The sequence below is a fragment of the Oryx dammah genome, unplaced genomic scaffold (assembly GCF_014754425.2).
Source record: "Oryx dammah isolate SB20612 unplaced genomic scaffold, SCBI_Odam_1.1 HiC_scaffold_29, whole genome shotgun sequence".
Lineage (NCBI taxonomy): Eukaryota > Metazoa > Chordata > Mammalia > Artiodactyla > Bovidae > Oryx > Oryx dammah.
The window spans coordinates 75,005,516-75,022,065 of NW_024070213.1; the positions used below are offsets into that span (position 1 = coordinate 75,005,516).

Consider the following 16,550-nt stretch of genomic DNA (forward strand, 5'->3'; position numbering starts at 1 on the left):
AGCACAGCACTGGAGTTCTTATTCGGCAGATAGAATCTAGAAAGGCAACTGGAGACTTGATTCAGCTTTCTCATTCTCTGAATCCTCTGTTATTAGGTTTAATTCTGAGTCCAGATTCCACAAATAACACAATAAGGCATTGTTGTCTATTGCTATTTAGCAAACCATTCCAAAAGGTAGTGGCTTAAAACAGTAGGCATTTATTATCCCATATTTTAGCCAGGTGATTTTTGCTCTGGATCTCTCAAGAGCTTAGGGTCAAGAAGCTGACCTGGGCTGCAGTCATCTGAAAGCAAGACCAGAGTTGGACAATCTGCTTCTAAGAAGGCTCACCTGTATGGTCTGCTGGTGATAAGCTAAAGGAACTTTGCACAGGGCTGCTTGTGTATTCCAACATTATGCAACAAAAGTGGCTAACTTCTCCAAAATGAGAGCAAGGAGGAAGTTCCAATAAGCCCAGAAACTAATCTTATAAGTTGCAGAGCATTACTTTTACTTTCATCTACTTTTTGGAAATGAGTCACTAAGTGTAGCCTACATTCAAGGGAGGAGGAATTAGGCTCCACCTCTGGAAGGAGGTTTTATATATATATATATATATATAAAATTGTAGTTATGTTTTTAAAACAATAGACACACAGTAACCATACTTAAGCATGTAAGTGATAGTCGCTGCTTTCATGTCTGACTCTTTGTTACCCTATGGAATATACAGCCCATGGCATTCTCTAGGCCAGAATACTGGAGCGGGTAACCTTTCCCTTCTCTAGGGGATCTTTTCAACCCAGGTATCGAACCCAGGTCTCCCACGTTGCAGGCGGATTCTTTACCAACTGAGCTATCAGGGAAGCCCAACTAAACATAGTCACTATGCTTAAACATAATAAGCATGTATATTTTTTATCTGAACAATCAAAGTGTGAAAGTGTTAGCTGCTCAGTCATGTCTGACGCTTTGCAACCCCATGGACTGCAGCTTCTGTCCATGGAATTCTCCAGGCAAGAGTGCTGGTGCCATTTCCTTCTCAAGAGCATCTTTCCAAACCTGTGGGGCTGAACACAGGTTTCTGGCATTGCAAGCACTTTTTTTACCATCTGAGCCACCAGGAAACCACCACTATGTAATGATATTACAAAATCCTAAGCATCTGAAAGACAGGATCTTAGTGAACTAAGCCAAACGTTACCAATGACTTCAATTTTGTCACCTGTGAAAGAATAATTTATATCCACCTTGTTCTTTAAATTTTGTCTTCTTCAAAATTTATTAACCCTCATGTAACTTTTAAAACATAAAAGTAATAAAATAACTATTTATATTATAGAATTGACTATACAAATTGAAATTAAAACATGAAAGTATAATATTTAGCATGAAATAGCAATTTATTTTATTTTTTTTGATGTTTTGATTTTTTTGATGCTAATCTGAGCTGACCTTTAATTAACCTTCCTTTAAATATAAGTTTAGGTTGTTCTTTTGCTTGATAAGGTATAAAGCTAGTTAAAATTAAAACTCATTACTGATTTTGGGCATATAAAATATATTATATACCTGCCTTAAGGGAACAATTACAAACCAGGATAGTTCTGAGTTACTTTTTGATCAGCATTTGAACATTTTGACTGGGACAGGATTTATATTCCTATAAAACTATATATTTCCTTTATTTCTCTGGAAATAACAAGGTACCATTCCCTCCCCCCCATTTTATTTATGTTGATAGAATGATTTTCTAAATCTTTAAAAAATTTATTTCTTAAAATAATAACATGGGGAATTGTTGTTTGCTTGTTAAGACAAATAAAAATAAGCTTATGTGAGGCTCTAACACAAAAGTAAAATGTAGAATGTTTTTGAAAATAAATACATTTAATTTTGTTGTTTATTAAGGAAGAGGGCAGAAGATTTGCTTTTAAGGTCTGTGGCCGTGTGCTTATTAGAAATATTTCCTCCTAATATTTCCTTTACACTATTGTATCTTCAGTTCAGTTCAGTTCAGTCACTCAGTCGTGTCCAACTCTTTGCGATCCCACAGACTGCAGCATGGCAGGCTTCCCTGTCCATCACCAAACCAGGAACTTACTCAAACTCATGTCCATTGAGTCGGTGATGCCATCCAACCATCTCATCCTCTGTCGTCCCCTTCTCCTCTCACCATCTATCTTTCCCAGCATCAGGGTCTTTTCCAATGAGTCAGTTCTTCCCATCAGGTGGCCAAAGGATTGGAGTTTCAGCTTTGGCATCAGACCTTCCAGTGAATATTCAGGAGTGATTTCCTTGAGAATTGACTGCTTGGATCTCCTTGCAGTCCAAGGGACTCTCAGGAGTCTTCTCCAGCACCACAGTCCAAAAGCATCATTTCTTCAGCACTCAGGTTTCTTTATAGTCCAACTCATACATCCATACACGACTACGGGAAAAACCATAGATTTGACTAGATGGACCTTTGCTAGCAAAGTAGTGTCTCTGCTTTTTAATATGCTGTCTAGGTTGGTCATAGCTTTTCTTCCAAGGAGCAAGTATCTTTTAATTTTGTGGTTGCAGTCACCATCTGCAGTGATTTTGGAGCCCCCAAAAATAAAGTCTCAATGATCACTGTTTCTATTGTTTCCCCATCTATTTGCCATTAAGTGATGGGATCAGATGCCATGATCTTAGTTTTCTGAATGTTGAGCTTAAAGCCAACTTTTTCACTCTCCTCTTTCACTTTCATCAAGAGGCTCTTTAGTTCTTCGTTTTCTGCCTTAAGGGTGGTGTCATCTGCATATCTGAGGTTATTGATATTTCTCCCAGCAATCTTGATTCCAGCTTGTGCTTCATCCAGCCCAGCATTTCTCATGATGTACTCTGTATATAAGTTAAATAAGCAGGGTGACAATATACAGCATTCACATACTCCTTTCCTGATTTGGAACCAGTCTGTTGTTCCATGTCCAGTTCTAACTGTTGCTTCTTGACCTGCATACAGGTTTCTCAGGAGGCAGGTCAGGTGGTCTGATACTCCCATCTCTTTAAGAATTTTCCACAGTTTGTGGTGACCCACACAGTCAAAGGCTTTGACATAGTCAATAAAGCAGAAGTAGATGTGTTTTTATGGAACTCTCTTGCTTTTTCGATGATCCAAAGGATGTTGGCAATTTGAGCTCCGGTTCCTCTGCCTTTTCTAAATCCAGCTTGAACATCTGGAAGTTCCTGGTTCACATACTGTTGAAAACTTCAGTATCTTCAGGTACAGTGTAATGAGTAATTATATCTTCAGGTACAGTGTAATGAGTCAAGTATCATTGTCAGCCATGGCATTCCACAATCAAAAGTGCTAAAGTGTTAATACGGAGATATTTTCCCTTTCTTTTTCCACAATACCTATTCCTACACATATTTCAAATAAAAAGCTGGGGTTTACCTTAGATCCTTTTGATTGATTAAAGCTCAACTTCAACATTTGTGCCAGCCTCAAACTTACCAATTAGAGATTTAAAATTTTTGTTAAAGAGCTCTTGTAGGGAAAGAGCAATTGGCCATGATGGCAGTAGTCAGGTTCTCTTGCCCCAGGACCTCTTGCTTTTGCCTCATGTTTCATAAATAACGACTTTCCATGGTTATGTAACATCTGAGATCATTTATAGCACTGTGCCTGCATGTCATGAGGTACTCATTTGGTCATGGGCCACTTTTTTTTCTGTAAAACTGTATAAGCTCCACCTGAAAAGCCCTTGCAGCTGTGTTATGGCTGTGTCTGCTGAGTCAATCATCAGAGAATACAGCATGGCTGCATCATGGCTGCCGCACCAGCCATTAGAGAATAAACATGTCTGCAGTTCCTATGGCTGCTTGAATCTTCTTCCAGCTTCCTTGCTTGCACCTTACCTACCCCAGGTTCAGTGAACAGTGTGAATAGTGAGACACCTCCCTTGCTGTCTGAAAGATTATTTGAATTCAGTTTGATAAACATTAATGATTGTTAATATATATATATCACAAATTCTTACCATGGAAATATGAGGGTTTGGTAACATTAGGGTAGTACACTAATTGCCAGGTTGACATGGACTGAAGTTTTTCTATTTGCTATTTTCAGCATCTACAGTTATATATTGTAGTTATTTAGGATGAAGTTAACACAAAAATTAAATGGAGTACTATCTCTCCGAAGACCTACTTAACCTTTGTCTGTCTTATTCAAGAAAAAGTGCTTTGAATAAAGTTAGTCATATAATTATTAAGTAAAATTAAAGATGAAGCATTGTCACCATCACTTTCACCAATTTTAGAAACTATTTTTCATAAATTTAGAGTGCGACCTTTATAAATATTTGAGTTCAGTTCAAAGAATCATTTAAGATGCAATTAATAAAAAGTTTCTCCTTTGCATAGGTTTGGTTGTAAAGAATTGATATGGAGGCAGGAAAAGCAGAAAAGGAGAGAATTGGAGAACAAATGGAAAAAAATCATACACAAAGGTGAGGAAAAACTTGTGGAAGGAAAATTAATATCATTAGTTTAGCATAATTATTTTTTATTATTCCTTTCTTAAGCTTTAAAATAGTCAGGACCTTTTTCCTGAGGCTCACAAGACATAGGATCACATGAGTAATTTTTGTGGTCTTATAAATTTCTGGGAAATTTTAATTCTCTAGGACACAACTAAATTGCAACAGATATTCATTTTTTATATGACATTGGGGGTGATAGCATATGGGTTATTTCACAGAAGAAAATTAAAACCTCCAGCAACCTTTCCCAAAATGGGGGTGATGGAACAGAAAAATCAAGAATACATATGGGAAAAAAATTAAAATACAACTCTTAAAATATATTAAAGAAGATAAAGTCTGATCATATAGGAGCTTCTGGAAGAGTGTGTGTGTGTGTGTGTGTGTGTGTGTGTACATAATGGGGCTCATAAAGGACATATCTAAGAGGTGGTATTATTATAGATGCTTTTATAAAATGTGGTTTAGTAGTGGTTAAGAACAAAGATTCTATAATAAGACTGACCTGGGTTCAAGTCCTGTCTTCTGGAAACCTGATTAAATTCTGTGACTCTGGGCTAAATTATACAACTCCTGGGGGTACTCTTTTCACTGTATTTAATATGAGTGGCTCTTGATAGTAGTGTGATGTGTCACTCATCTCATGACATACCTATCAGACAAGAATTTTATGAAGATTGTACAAGAAATGAGCAAAAAGTACCTGGCTTGATATTCAGTAATTAGTAAATAATTGAATTGTTTATTTGTTTATTCTTCTTGCAGAACTAAAAAAAAAAAATCCCACACATTATTTTTGTAACAAGAATAAAAACAACAGAAAATACCTACAAAAATTGTTGGGCACAGAAGACTTTAATTTCACAATATATAGAGTAAAGCAGGGAGGCATTTTTATTAGGAAAATTTAAAAAAATTTCCAAAATGATATCTAACCATTCCCACATAGTTTTTCCCATTATTTTTATCAAAAAACGCAAGTGAGAATAAGGCTGATTGGGCCTATAAGCACTATCTGTGTGAAGTTTATTTTAAAGGTAGAATACAGTACATTGCTTATTTGTAATCATACAACAGGAGTGGATTTATGTAAATTAAACATTAATTAGGTAAATATTTGAGTCACATCTACTCCATTATATTGAAACCATAATTAATTATACCTATAATTATTGCTTTACATTTGAAAAATAATAATTCTACCAATAACTGATCCTTTATATTTGAAAAGAAATGACATTTTGGAAGATGGAAGAATAAGGATAGCTACTCATTCTTTGATACCCTTCCCCTTGAGAGGTGAAGGTTACTTCCACTACGTCGAAACTGGGATGAACTTAGTGACTTGCTTGACAAAAAGGAATGTAGGAGAAATAACTTTCTGAGACTTCTAAGTCCTTGAAGATTCTTCCCCAGCCTTTTAGAATATCCACTCTGAGAAAGCTGAATGCTGTGTAAGAAATACGACTACCTTGAGACCACTACACAGTGATGAAGCCCACAAAACCACATTGACAAACTGTATGTAGAAAGAAGGAAAGACACCTAAAGAATCCAGGTATTTCAGCCATCCTAGCTGTAGGCATTAGTCACGAGCAAATGAGACATCTTAGTGGATGTACTAGCTCCAGGAGATACGACATGAAGAAAACTGAGGAATCCAACCAACAGTCAGAATGGAACAGATAAATGGCTCCAGTAGAACAATTCCAGCCATCTCTAGCCAATCAAAGCATGCCAGGTGTGGCCCAGGTATCTGGAACAAACGTACTATTCTCCTTGTATCATGCTCAAATTCTTGACCCACAAATCATGAAGGTGTTATGTAGCAACTGAAAACCAGAATAAGTTTTAAATCATATGCACTTTAGGTAGATTTGTTGCTAATCTATTTGTATTAATATTATTAATATCACACTATTAATATCACACTTCTAAATCAATCACTTTCTAAAACTGAGCTGATTTTATAGTCATAAGAAGTTGCTACATGAGCAATTAAAGCATAAGCAGTGAACCTATGAAAAGATCCAAAATACTATTTTTTTTTCAAAATATCAATTATTTCCATGTATTCTTACCAAAGCAAACTCATGAGATATCCTTCCATCTGGAGGCAGTTTTGCACCAAAACCTAAAGCTGGGAACATTTTATCACTGTCATAATCTTGAACGATTTCTCCCACTGCTTTCAGTGCCATACCATAGGCATTCAGTTGATAAGGATTCATGTAGTGGAGAGAAGTGGGCTGGGCAGGGTTGCCTGATGATAGAAAAAAAATTAAAACATGAGAGATCAATCTAAAGGTATAATTTTATACATTTTTCTTGATATCTATTTCAGATTGAAATATCAATAATATGTTTTTCTGCCTCCATTCATAATGTGTTAAATATTGGGTTGGCCAAAAAGTTCATTCAAGTTTTTACATAACATTTTATGGAAAAATCCAAGCAGACCTTTGGTCAACCCAGTAGCTTCTTTTGGATGCACAATGACATAGAGATATTTATTAAATTAGATTAGACATGTAGAAAATTTCCCAAAGATATGCTGACTTTTTTCAAAAATTATTTCTCATTGTCAATGCCATAGGCAATTCTTGTTTTAGCCCCAGAGGCATAAAAATAATTTTGTTGATCATATTTTATTGTAATCTTTATTTAAAACTAACAGACTATGTGCCTTTAGCTTGACTCTTTATGCCTATAATCAAAGGACCCGATTGATGTTAACAGGCTTTAATAATTATGAGCCTTCTTAAAGTTGTATCGCAAACATAAGTTGAATATGTGAGACCTATCCCAATTTAATTACTTGAAAAGAGAACATGGTGATTTTCAAATTTATGCTGAAAATCTGGATCTGAAAAATTATTCAGTTTCTAACTAGACATTAAGTTAGGAGTGAAAAGGCCGAAAGTCAAGTCTTCCCATCTGTAGGACAACTAACTGTAAAATTCCTGTTAGAAACCCTACTACAGTGTTTACTGAGAAGAAAAACTAGGATTATATGTGTGAAAGTGATTAAAAATTATAAAGCACCGTAGAAATGTAAGAGAAGGAAATGGCAACCCATTCCAGGATTCTTGCCTGGAAAATTCCAAGGACAGAGGAGCCTGGTGGGCTATAGCACATGGGGTCTCAAAGAGTCAGATAGGACTTCGTGACTAAACAAATAGAAATGTAAAATTTAACTACTACTGTTATTATTGTCTGAGTCATCCACAAATATAGGATGTCTCACTTGAATAAAGATGAATTTGACAAAGAAAGCAATATATGCACCACGACTCAAACACACTGAGATTCAGATTCAGTTGTCCTAATTACCAGCACAAAGGCAGCCTGAAAGTCCCTTTAGTTTCTTAAGTGAAAATGGAAATTAAATGGGACTTGTAGCAGTTCATAAAGCTCACTTCTACATTAAAACATTGCCCAAAGAAGGAAACCTGCAAAGCATAGTTCTTTTTTGTTAAGGAAAAAGTAATAATAAGCACTTGGGTTCTGGAGAGAAACAAAGTAAAGATCTCCCTTTAGTTTATAATGCATATAACAATACCCAGAACATTTTTGGTTTAAAGATAATTCATCGTGTAAATGCATATATATTAACAAGGGTTATCAGCATTCAAGGGTCACATGACAAAATTTTTCTTAAAAAGTGTCTTATGGTCAAGATGGGCCCTAATGTTTCCTTCAGCTTGACTAACTTTAGAAAGGTTTCTCCTGACTATAGGCCCTTGACCTCTTATTTCTTGGAGCAGTTACTTTGGAAACCTTGGAACTGTGAATTTTTTTTGTTCCTTTGAAGTATAAATCTTCTACAATTCAGGAATGTCTTTCTCAGGGACCTGGGAGTCATTCCTTTGAAATGTAATAATCAAGAAAAATATCACCTCTGTTGCTTAGTCTCTATGGGAGAGTAGGAGTCTAACTTCAATAGCTGCTAATTAGTAAACACAGAAGGCTTCCCCATGGCCTAGTGGCAAGGAATCTGCCTGCAGAGCAAGAAACCAGGAGACTGGAGTCCGATCCCTGGATCCTTGGGTCAGAAAAATTCCCTGGAGGAGGAAATGGCAACAGATTCCAGAATTCTTGCCTGAAAAATCCCATGGACAGAGAATCTGGCAGGCTACAGTCTAAACGGTTGCAAAGAGCTGGTTGCGACTGAGCACGCAGTAAACCCAGATGGCCTAATCACACAGACTAATTTCACCTCCAGTATCTCTCAGCACCTTCCCACTAGTTCACAACAGCACTTATAAACTCTTTCATCTTTTGTTTTGGAGGAGAAGAGTTCAATTTCTTTCTTCCATTGCTGTAGCTTTGGTCTCTATTGCAAAAATCCTGAACAGTCTTCCTTGTCTGTTTAACTTACCTGGTGCAATTTTTGACAGCTCTTTCTAAAGCAGAGATTTTTGTTTCTTGTTCAAAGACCTACTGGAACCACAGATAAATAATGCTTCTACTTGCCTGAGGGATTATTTAACCCAACTCTTAAATATAATATGGTTGCAATACACAACTAATTCTATTTCTCTAAGAGAACCACAACTTAAAAGCACTACTAGTACCCCAGCATATCTAAACACTTTGGCCTATCATGTCTGCTGCTGCTGCTGCTGCTAAGTCGCTTCAGTCGTGTCCGATTCTGTGTGACCCCATAGATGGCAGCCCACCAGGCTCCTCTGTCCCTGGGATTCTCCAGGCAAGAATACTGGAGTGGGTTGCCATTTCCTTCTCCAATGCATGAAAGTGAAAAGTGTAAGTGAAGTCGCTCAGTCCTGCCCGACTCTTAGTGACCTCATTGACTGCAGCCTACCAGGCTCCTCCGTCCATGGGATTTTCTAGGCAAGAGTGCTGGAGTGGGTTGCCATTGCCTTCTCCACCTACCATGCCTAGCAGAGACCAATTGTATCCATTCAAAGATGTTCCCTATCTCTTTCTAGCATCTTTACCCAGACCAAGCTCTTCACTATATCACTAATGCTATCTTTCTTTCCATCTCTACCGCTCAGTTTGCCACCCAATCCTGAAATTCACTTTCTCCTCGCTACAATTTTTGTCTCACATGCATGAGACAACCTTCCTTATTTAGTCTAGCCTTTATTGTCTTTCCTCTTCTACTCTTATGCTTTTGTGTGCTGCACCACAGAATTTGGCAACTTCTTGAAACTGGGACCATAGTTGTACCACCTCCATATCAGCAGCAATGCACATGGAAAAGTGAACTTGTAGTAAGTTAATAACATTGAGTTATCAGCTAATAATAATAATAATTATAATAGCAAAGAACATAACATATATGCTAGTATAACATGTATGAACTTACTTCATGTTTCACTTAGTCCCTTTTCAACAAGCTTATGACACTTGTTTTTCATATCAAACAACTTTCAGACTAAGTAACTTGCCTAAATTACACTGTAATAATTGGTCAAACTAGAATAAGAATCTAGGTATATTTCATAGCTCTTACTGTTAGTTATAACTCTTTGCTTTAAGATTTTGTAATATTTTAAACCTTGAATATTATCAAACATATATGATTTTGTTTTAGAGGTCACTATGCCTTCATAAAAAAATAACACTTGAATAAGCTCTTTTAACTGGAGAAGGAAATAGCAACCCACTCCAGTACTCTTGCCTGGAGAATCCTATGGACAGAGGAGCCTGGCAGGCTACTACTATCCATAGGTGACAAGAGTCGGACATGACTTAGTGACTAAACAACCACCAAGCTCTTTTAAAAATTTTATTGAGATATAATTTATATAACTTACATTAACCCATTTAGAATGCACAATTCAATGATTTTAAGTATATTTACAAATGTGCACAGCATCAACAGTCAATTTTAGAACATGTTCATCACCTCAAAAAAATGTACCTCTTTACTATCATTCCCTTATTATTCTATCCAGCCCAGAATTAAACAATGACTACTTTCTGTCTCTTTAATTTACCTATTCTGGACATTTTCTATGAACAGAATCACATAACATGTAGTCTTCTATAACTAGGTTTCACTCAGCACAGTGATTTCAAGGTTCATCTGTGTTTAGCATGTTTTAGTGAGTCGTATTTCATTCCTGTTTATTGCTGTATAGTATTCCATTGTATGAATGTACCACATTTTCAAACTTGTTTATCAGTTTATGGACATTTGGGTTGCTTCCACTTTTTGGTTATTATGCTGCTATAAACATTCATGTACAAATTTTTGTGTGGACATATGTTTTCATCTCACTTGTATATATTATCCAAGAGTGGAATTACTAGTTCATATGGTAACTATATTTAATAACTTGTAGAACTGTCACAGAGTTTTCCATAGTGGCTGCACTATTTTACACTCTCATCAGCAGTATGTGAGGGTGGGTTCTGATTGCTTCACATATTTGCCAACACTTGCTGTTTTCTGACTTTTGGATTATAGTCATCCTAGTGGGTATGAAATATTAGGTTGGCCAGAAAGTTTCTTCAGTTTTTCTAAGTAAAAATAAAATACAAAGAGTAACATGGAAACTTATATTACCATATGTAAAATAGATAGCCAGCGGGAATTTGCTGTATGGCTCAGGAAACTCAAACAGGGTGTCTGTATCAGCTTAGAGGGGTGGGATAGGGAGGGAGACGGGAGAGAGGTTCAAAAGGGAGGGGATATAGGTGGCTCAGAGGTTAAAGCATCTGCTTCCAATGAGGGAGACCAGGGTTTGATCCCTGGGTTGGGAAGATCCCCTGGAGAAGGAAATGGTAACCCACTCCAGTATTCTTGCCTGGAGAATCCCATGGACAGAGGAGCCTGGCAGGCTACAGTCCATGGGGTCGCAAAGAGTTGGACACGACTGAGTGACTTCACTTCATGGCTGATTCATGTTGAGGTTTGACAGAAAACAACAAAATTCTGTAAAGCAATTATCCTTCAATTAAAAAATAGATTAATTAAAAAAAATAAAATAAAATACACCTTTCATTTTCACCAGGAACTTTATTGAACAACATATTCATTGTTTTGTTCCACTACCTTAAATAATTTTCCAGACAACTTCATAATTTCATCTTCTCCCAATTTTTTTAATCATTTAAGCAAAGAGCTATTTCAGATGCCTTTTACAGTCTTCCAGGAAATTGACATTTCTTCCATGCAGGTAGTTTTGTAAAGATTGAAATAAATGGATATTGGGAGGTGAAACGTCTGGTGAATATGGTGGATGAATCAGCACTTCACAGCCAAACTGTAACAGTTTTTGCCTGGTCATCAAAGAGATATGTGGTCTTGCAGTATCCTGATGGAAGAACATATGTTTTCTGTTGACTAATTCTGGATGCTTTTATTAAGTGCTGCTATCAGTTGCTCTAATTGGTATGATACTTGTTGCAATTAACCCAACAAGTTAATTAATTTGGCTTTCCAGAAGATGTTCATAATAGTGGGCTCCCTTCCTATCTCACCATATACACATTACTTTCTTTGGATTAAGACCAGCCTTTGATGTGGTTGATGGTGCTTCACTTAACTTTTCCCATGATTTCTTCCATTTCACATTATTCTAGCATGTCCACTTTTCATCACCTGTCACAATTTGTTCTAAAAGTGGAATGCTTTCATGACATTTAAGTAGAGAATCACATGCAGAAATATGATCAAGACAGAGGATATGGGGAGGGTGGTGGGAGGGGGGTTCAGGGTTGGGGACTCATGTACACCTGTGGCGGATTCATGTCAGTGTATGGCAAAACCAATACAGTATTGTAAAGTAAAATAAATAAATAAATAAATTTAAAAAAAGAGAAGGTTTTATTTTTGCATAACTTATTTGGAACTCAAAGATCAAAGTGATTAACATAACCAAACTGGTGCAAATGATTTTCAAAGCTTGATTAGGAAATGTTGAGTATGTTCACTATCTCCAGTGTGGTATAATATTGATTGTTCTCAAAGTTTTGATACCATTGTCATCAATTTCAACTAGTCTACCAGACTGTGGAGTATTGTCCAGTAAGAAATCTCCAGCATGAAACTTTGCAAACCACTTTTGACATGTTTGTTCAATCACAGCACATTCTTTATAAACTGTACAAATCTCTCTCTTATTTTTGTGTTTCAGTTCCTTTTTTACCTTTCTTGAAACATTAATAATAAAACAAAATATGCTGAAAATATTGCTTTTTTCTTCTATCTTCAGTATTCAAATGGCACACAAAAGTCTACCAATCTTGATTTTTTTAAATGCATACTGATATGACAGCTGTTACAATTCAATCTAATAAAATTATTTCAAATGAAGTTAAAGACAACTAAACTCTATTAGAGACATCTAACAGGAAAAATAAAACAAAAAAGGAGTGAACATTTTGGCCAACCCAATTGTATCTCATTATGATTTTGATTTGCATTCCCTGATACATAAGTTGCCAAGTACCACTTCATGGGCTTACTGGTAATTTATATAGCTCTTTTGAATAACTGGAATATCACTTTAAATTGCAATATTTGTCTTTTTTTTTTTTTTTAGTTATAAGAGTTTTTTATATTTTCTAGATACAAATCCTCCATGAGATATCTGATTTGCTAACATTTTATTTCATTCTGGGGTTTGTCTTTTGACTTTGTTAATTATGCTTCATGGAGTATAAAAAAGTTAATTTTGATGGAGTTCAATTTATTTATTTTTTGCTCTGTTGCTCATGTGTTTGGTGTCATACCTAAGAATCAATTGTCAAATCCAAGATCATGAAAATATATCTGTTTTCTTTTAATAGCTTTAAAATTTTAACCCTTACATTTAGATTCTTGGTCTCTTTTCTATTAGTTTTGTATATGATGCTAGGGTCCAACCTCATGTTTTTTTTTTTTTTTTTGCCTATGGCATTCAGTTGTGCCAGTACCATTTGCTGAAGACAATATACTTCCTCCCATTGAATTGTCTTGGTACTCTTCTCAATATTGGTTAACTTAAGATGCATGGGTTTATTTTTGGAATCTCAATTCTATTTCATTGATTTATGTATCTATTAATATTTTTATGCCAGCTCCACACTGCCTTGAAATTACTATTGTAAGTTTTGAAAATGAGGAGTATGAATCTTCCTGCTTTATTCTTTTTTTTCTTCCAAATCTGCTTTGGTTCTTCTGAATCTCTTTAAATTCCATATGATTTTCTGGGTCACTTATCTACTTCTTCAAAAAATTTGAAGAATCTTTCCGATTCTGATAGAGATGACAGTGAATCTGATAATCTCTGTGGAAAATATTGCCATTTTAACAATATTGAATTCCCTAATCAATGAACATGGCATGTTTTTCAGCTTATATTCATACTTAATTTCTTTCAAAAATTTTCAGCATATAATTTCAAGGTATAAGTTTTGCACTCACTATCCTGGTAACTCAGATGGTAAAGAATCTTTTTTTTAAAATATAAATTTATTTATTTTAATTGGAGGTTAATTACTTTACAATATTGTATTGGTTTTGCCATACATCAACATAAATCTGCCATAGGTATACAGTGTTCCCCATCCTGAACCCCCCTCCCTCCTCCCTCCCCGTAGATGTATAGAACAGTCTTTTGGACTCTGTGGGAGAGGGAGAGGGTGGGATGATTTGGGAGAATGGCATTGAAACATGTATAATATCATATATGAAACGAATCACCAGTCCAGGTTTGATGCATGATAATGGATGCTTGGGGCTGGTGCACTGAGGTGGTAAAGAATCTTTTGTTAAATTTATTTCTAAGTACTGTATTCCTTTTGATATTATTAAAAAATGGAATTGTTTTCTTAATTTCATTTTCAGATTGTTCATTAGAAGTGTATAGAAAAATAACTGATTTTTATATATTAATCATTCATCCTTCAATCTTACTAAACTCATTTATTAGTTCTAATTGATTTTCAGTGGATTCCTTAGGATTTTGTATGTGTTACATACAAGATAATGTCACCTGCAAATAAAAATAATTTTACTTCTTCTTTTCCGATCTGGATATCTTTTATTTTTTTCTTGCCTAATTGCCCTGGCCTCCAGTACAATGTAAGAAGAGAGAGCTCATATCCTTGTTCTTTTCCTCATCTTAAGGTGAAAGCATCCAGATTTTCACTCTTAAGAATGATGTTTGCTATAGTTTTTCATATTTTCCCTTCATAAGGTTAATGAGTCTCTTTCTACTCCAGTTTATATGTTTTTATTTGGCACAGCCCTTAAGAATCCACCTGCCAGTGCAGGAGATGCAACAGACATGGGTTCAATCTCCAGGTCGGGACGATCCCCTGGAGCAGGAAATGTCAACCATTTTCAGTATTCTTGCCTGAAATATTCCATGGACAGAGGAGCCTTGCGGGCTACAGTCCATGGGGTTGCAAAGAGTCAGACATGACTGAGCAACTGAGCACACACACACACACAGATGCACACATACAGACACATTATAGAAGTATGTCAAAATTTGAGGTGGCCATGTGTGCTTTATATTATTTTCAATTGGTATGGTGCATTACATTATTTGACTTTTGAATATTAAGCCAACCTTGCATTACTGAGATAATTTTTAATTGGTCATAATATATAATTCTTTTTACATACTGCTGGATTCAGTTTCTTAGTATTCTGCTGAGAATTTTTATATCCATAAAAGGTATTGTTTTCTGATTTTTCTTATGTTTTTATCTGGTTTTGGTATCAAGGTAATGCCTCTTGGATTGTTAGGAATATTCCTTCTTAAAAAAAAAGGAATATTCCTTCTTTTTCTATTTTTTAGAAGAATTTGTGAAGAATTGGTATTGGTTCCTCTTTAAATAGAGTTCATCAGTGAAGCTATCTAAACCTGGGCCCACAGAATCTTTGTGGATAGTTTTAAAATTACCAATTCAATCTCTATTATAGGTTTTTCAGATTGTCTATTTTCTTAAGACAGTTTCAGTAGCTTGTATTACTCCATTGAATACAGTCTTATTCTTCTAGCTCTTGTGCTAATGTTCATTGGTAAACAAAAGCTAGCATTTTAATCCAGTTGGACTTATAGGTATATATGTTTCATATTTTACTGAATAAAACACATCTGTAAAAATCATCAACTTGAAGCCACAATGTTGAAGAATAAATTTACCATGTAGTCAAAGGCTATATTACAGTTTGGTCTCCTCACCTCTGCTAACAAGGCAGATATTTTATTAGTAAAAGATTTTTTAGATCTGAATATCCTTCTTAGTACATGAGGGTGATGGTGGTAGTAGTCATTAAGTCATGTCCAACTCTTGAGACCCCATGGACTGTAGCCTGCCAAGCTCCTCTGTCCATTGGGTTTTTCAGGCAAGAATACTGAAGTGGGTTGCCATTTCCTTCTCCAGGAGATCTTCCCACCCCAGGGATAGAACCTGGGTCTCCTGCATTGCAGGTGGTCTCTTGCATTGGGGGCAGATTGTTTACTGAATGTCACTAGGGAAGCCCTAAGAGAATGACAGCTGTAGTAAAGGACCTCTAAGATGCTTTCTTACTTAAAAATTCAATTATTTTGTGAAACGTGAGTGAATGTGAAAGAAATGTGAAGAAAAGGGAATTTAATGTGAGAGTTACAGCACAATAACCAATTTGAAAAAAACTAGATAAATATATAAATTGATGGCAAATTTTGGTAAAAGTTAAATAATGATATTCTTTTTTTATGATACATAATAACTGTTGAAATAAAGTCACTTTGAAATAAGATTGAAAGTCCACTCATTGTCTTTTCTTAAAATGTTTGATATATAAATTACCCATGTTGTTATCCAGTCACCCAGTTGTGTCCAAATCTTTGTGACCCCACGGACTGCAGCACGCCAGGCACCCCTGTCCCTCACCATCTCCCAGAGTTTTCCCAAGTTCATGTTCATTTCATCAGTGATGCTGTCCAGCCGTCTCATCCTCTGACACTCTCTTCTCTTTCTGCCATCAATCTTCCCAGCATCAGGGACTTTTCCAACAAGTTCTCTGTTCCCATCAGATGACCAAAATACTGGAGCTTCAGCTTCAGCATCAGTCCTTCCAGTGAATATTCAGGGTTG

At 35.8% G+C, this 16,550-nt stretch overlaps 1 protein-coding gene across 2 annotated transcripts in view; it reads right to left on the minus strand.

The window, feature by feature from the left end:
- The window catches only part of CPNE8 (copine 8), a 256,264-nt gene that overhangs the window by 22,679 nt on the left and 217,035 nt on the right, over positions 1–16,550 (minus strand). For both annotated transcript variants that reach the window (XM_040233468.1, XM_040233469.1), the window contains one exon: positions 6,578–6,759. In XM_040233468.1, coding sequence (XP_040089402.1) covers positions 6,578–6,759 — 182 coding nt within the window. The remainder of the gene's footprint in view (positions 1–6,577; positions 6,760–16,550) is intronic.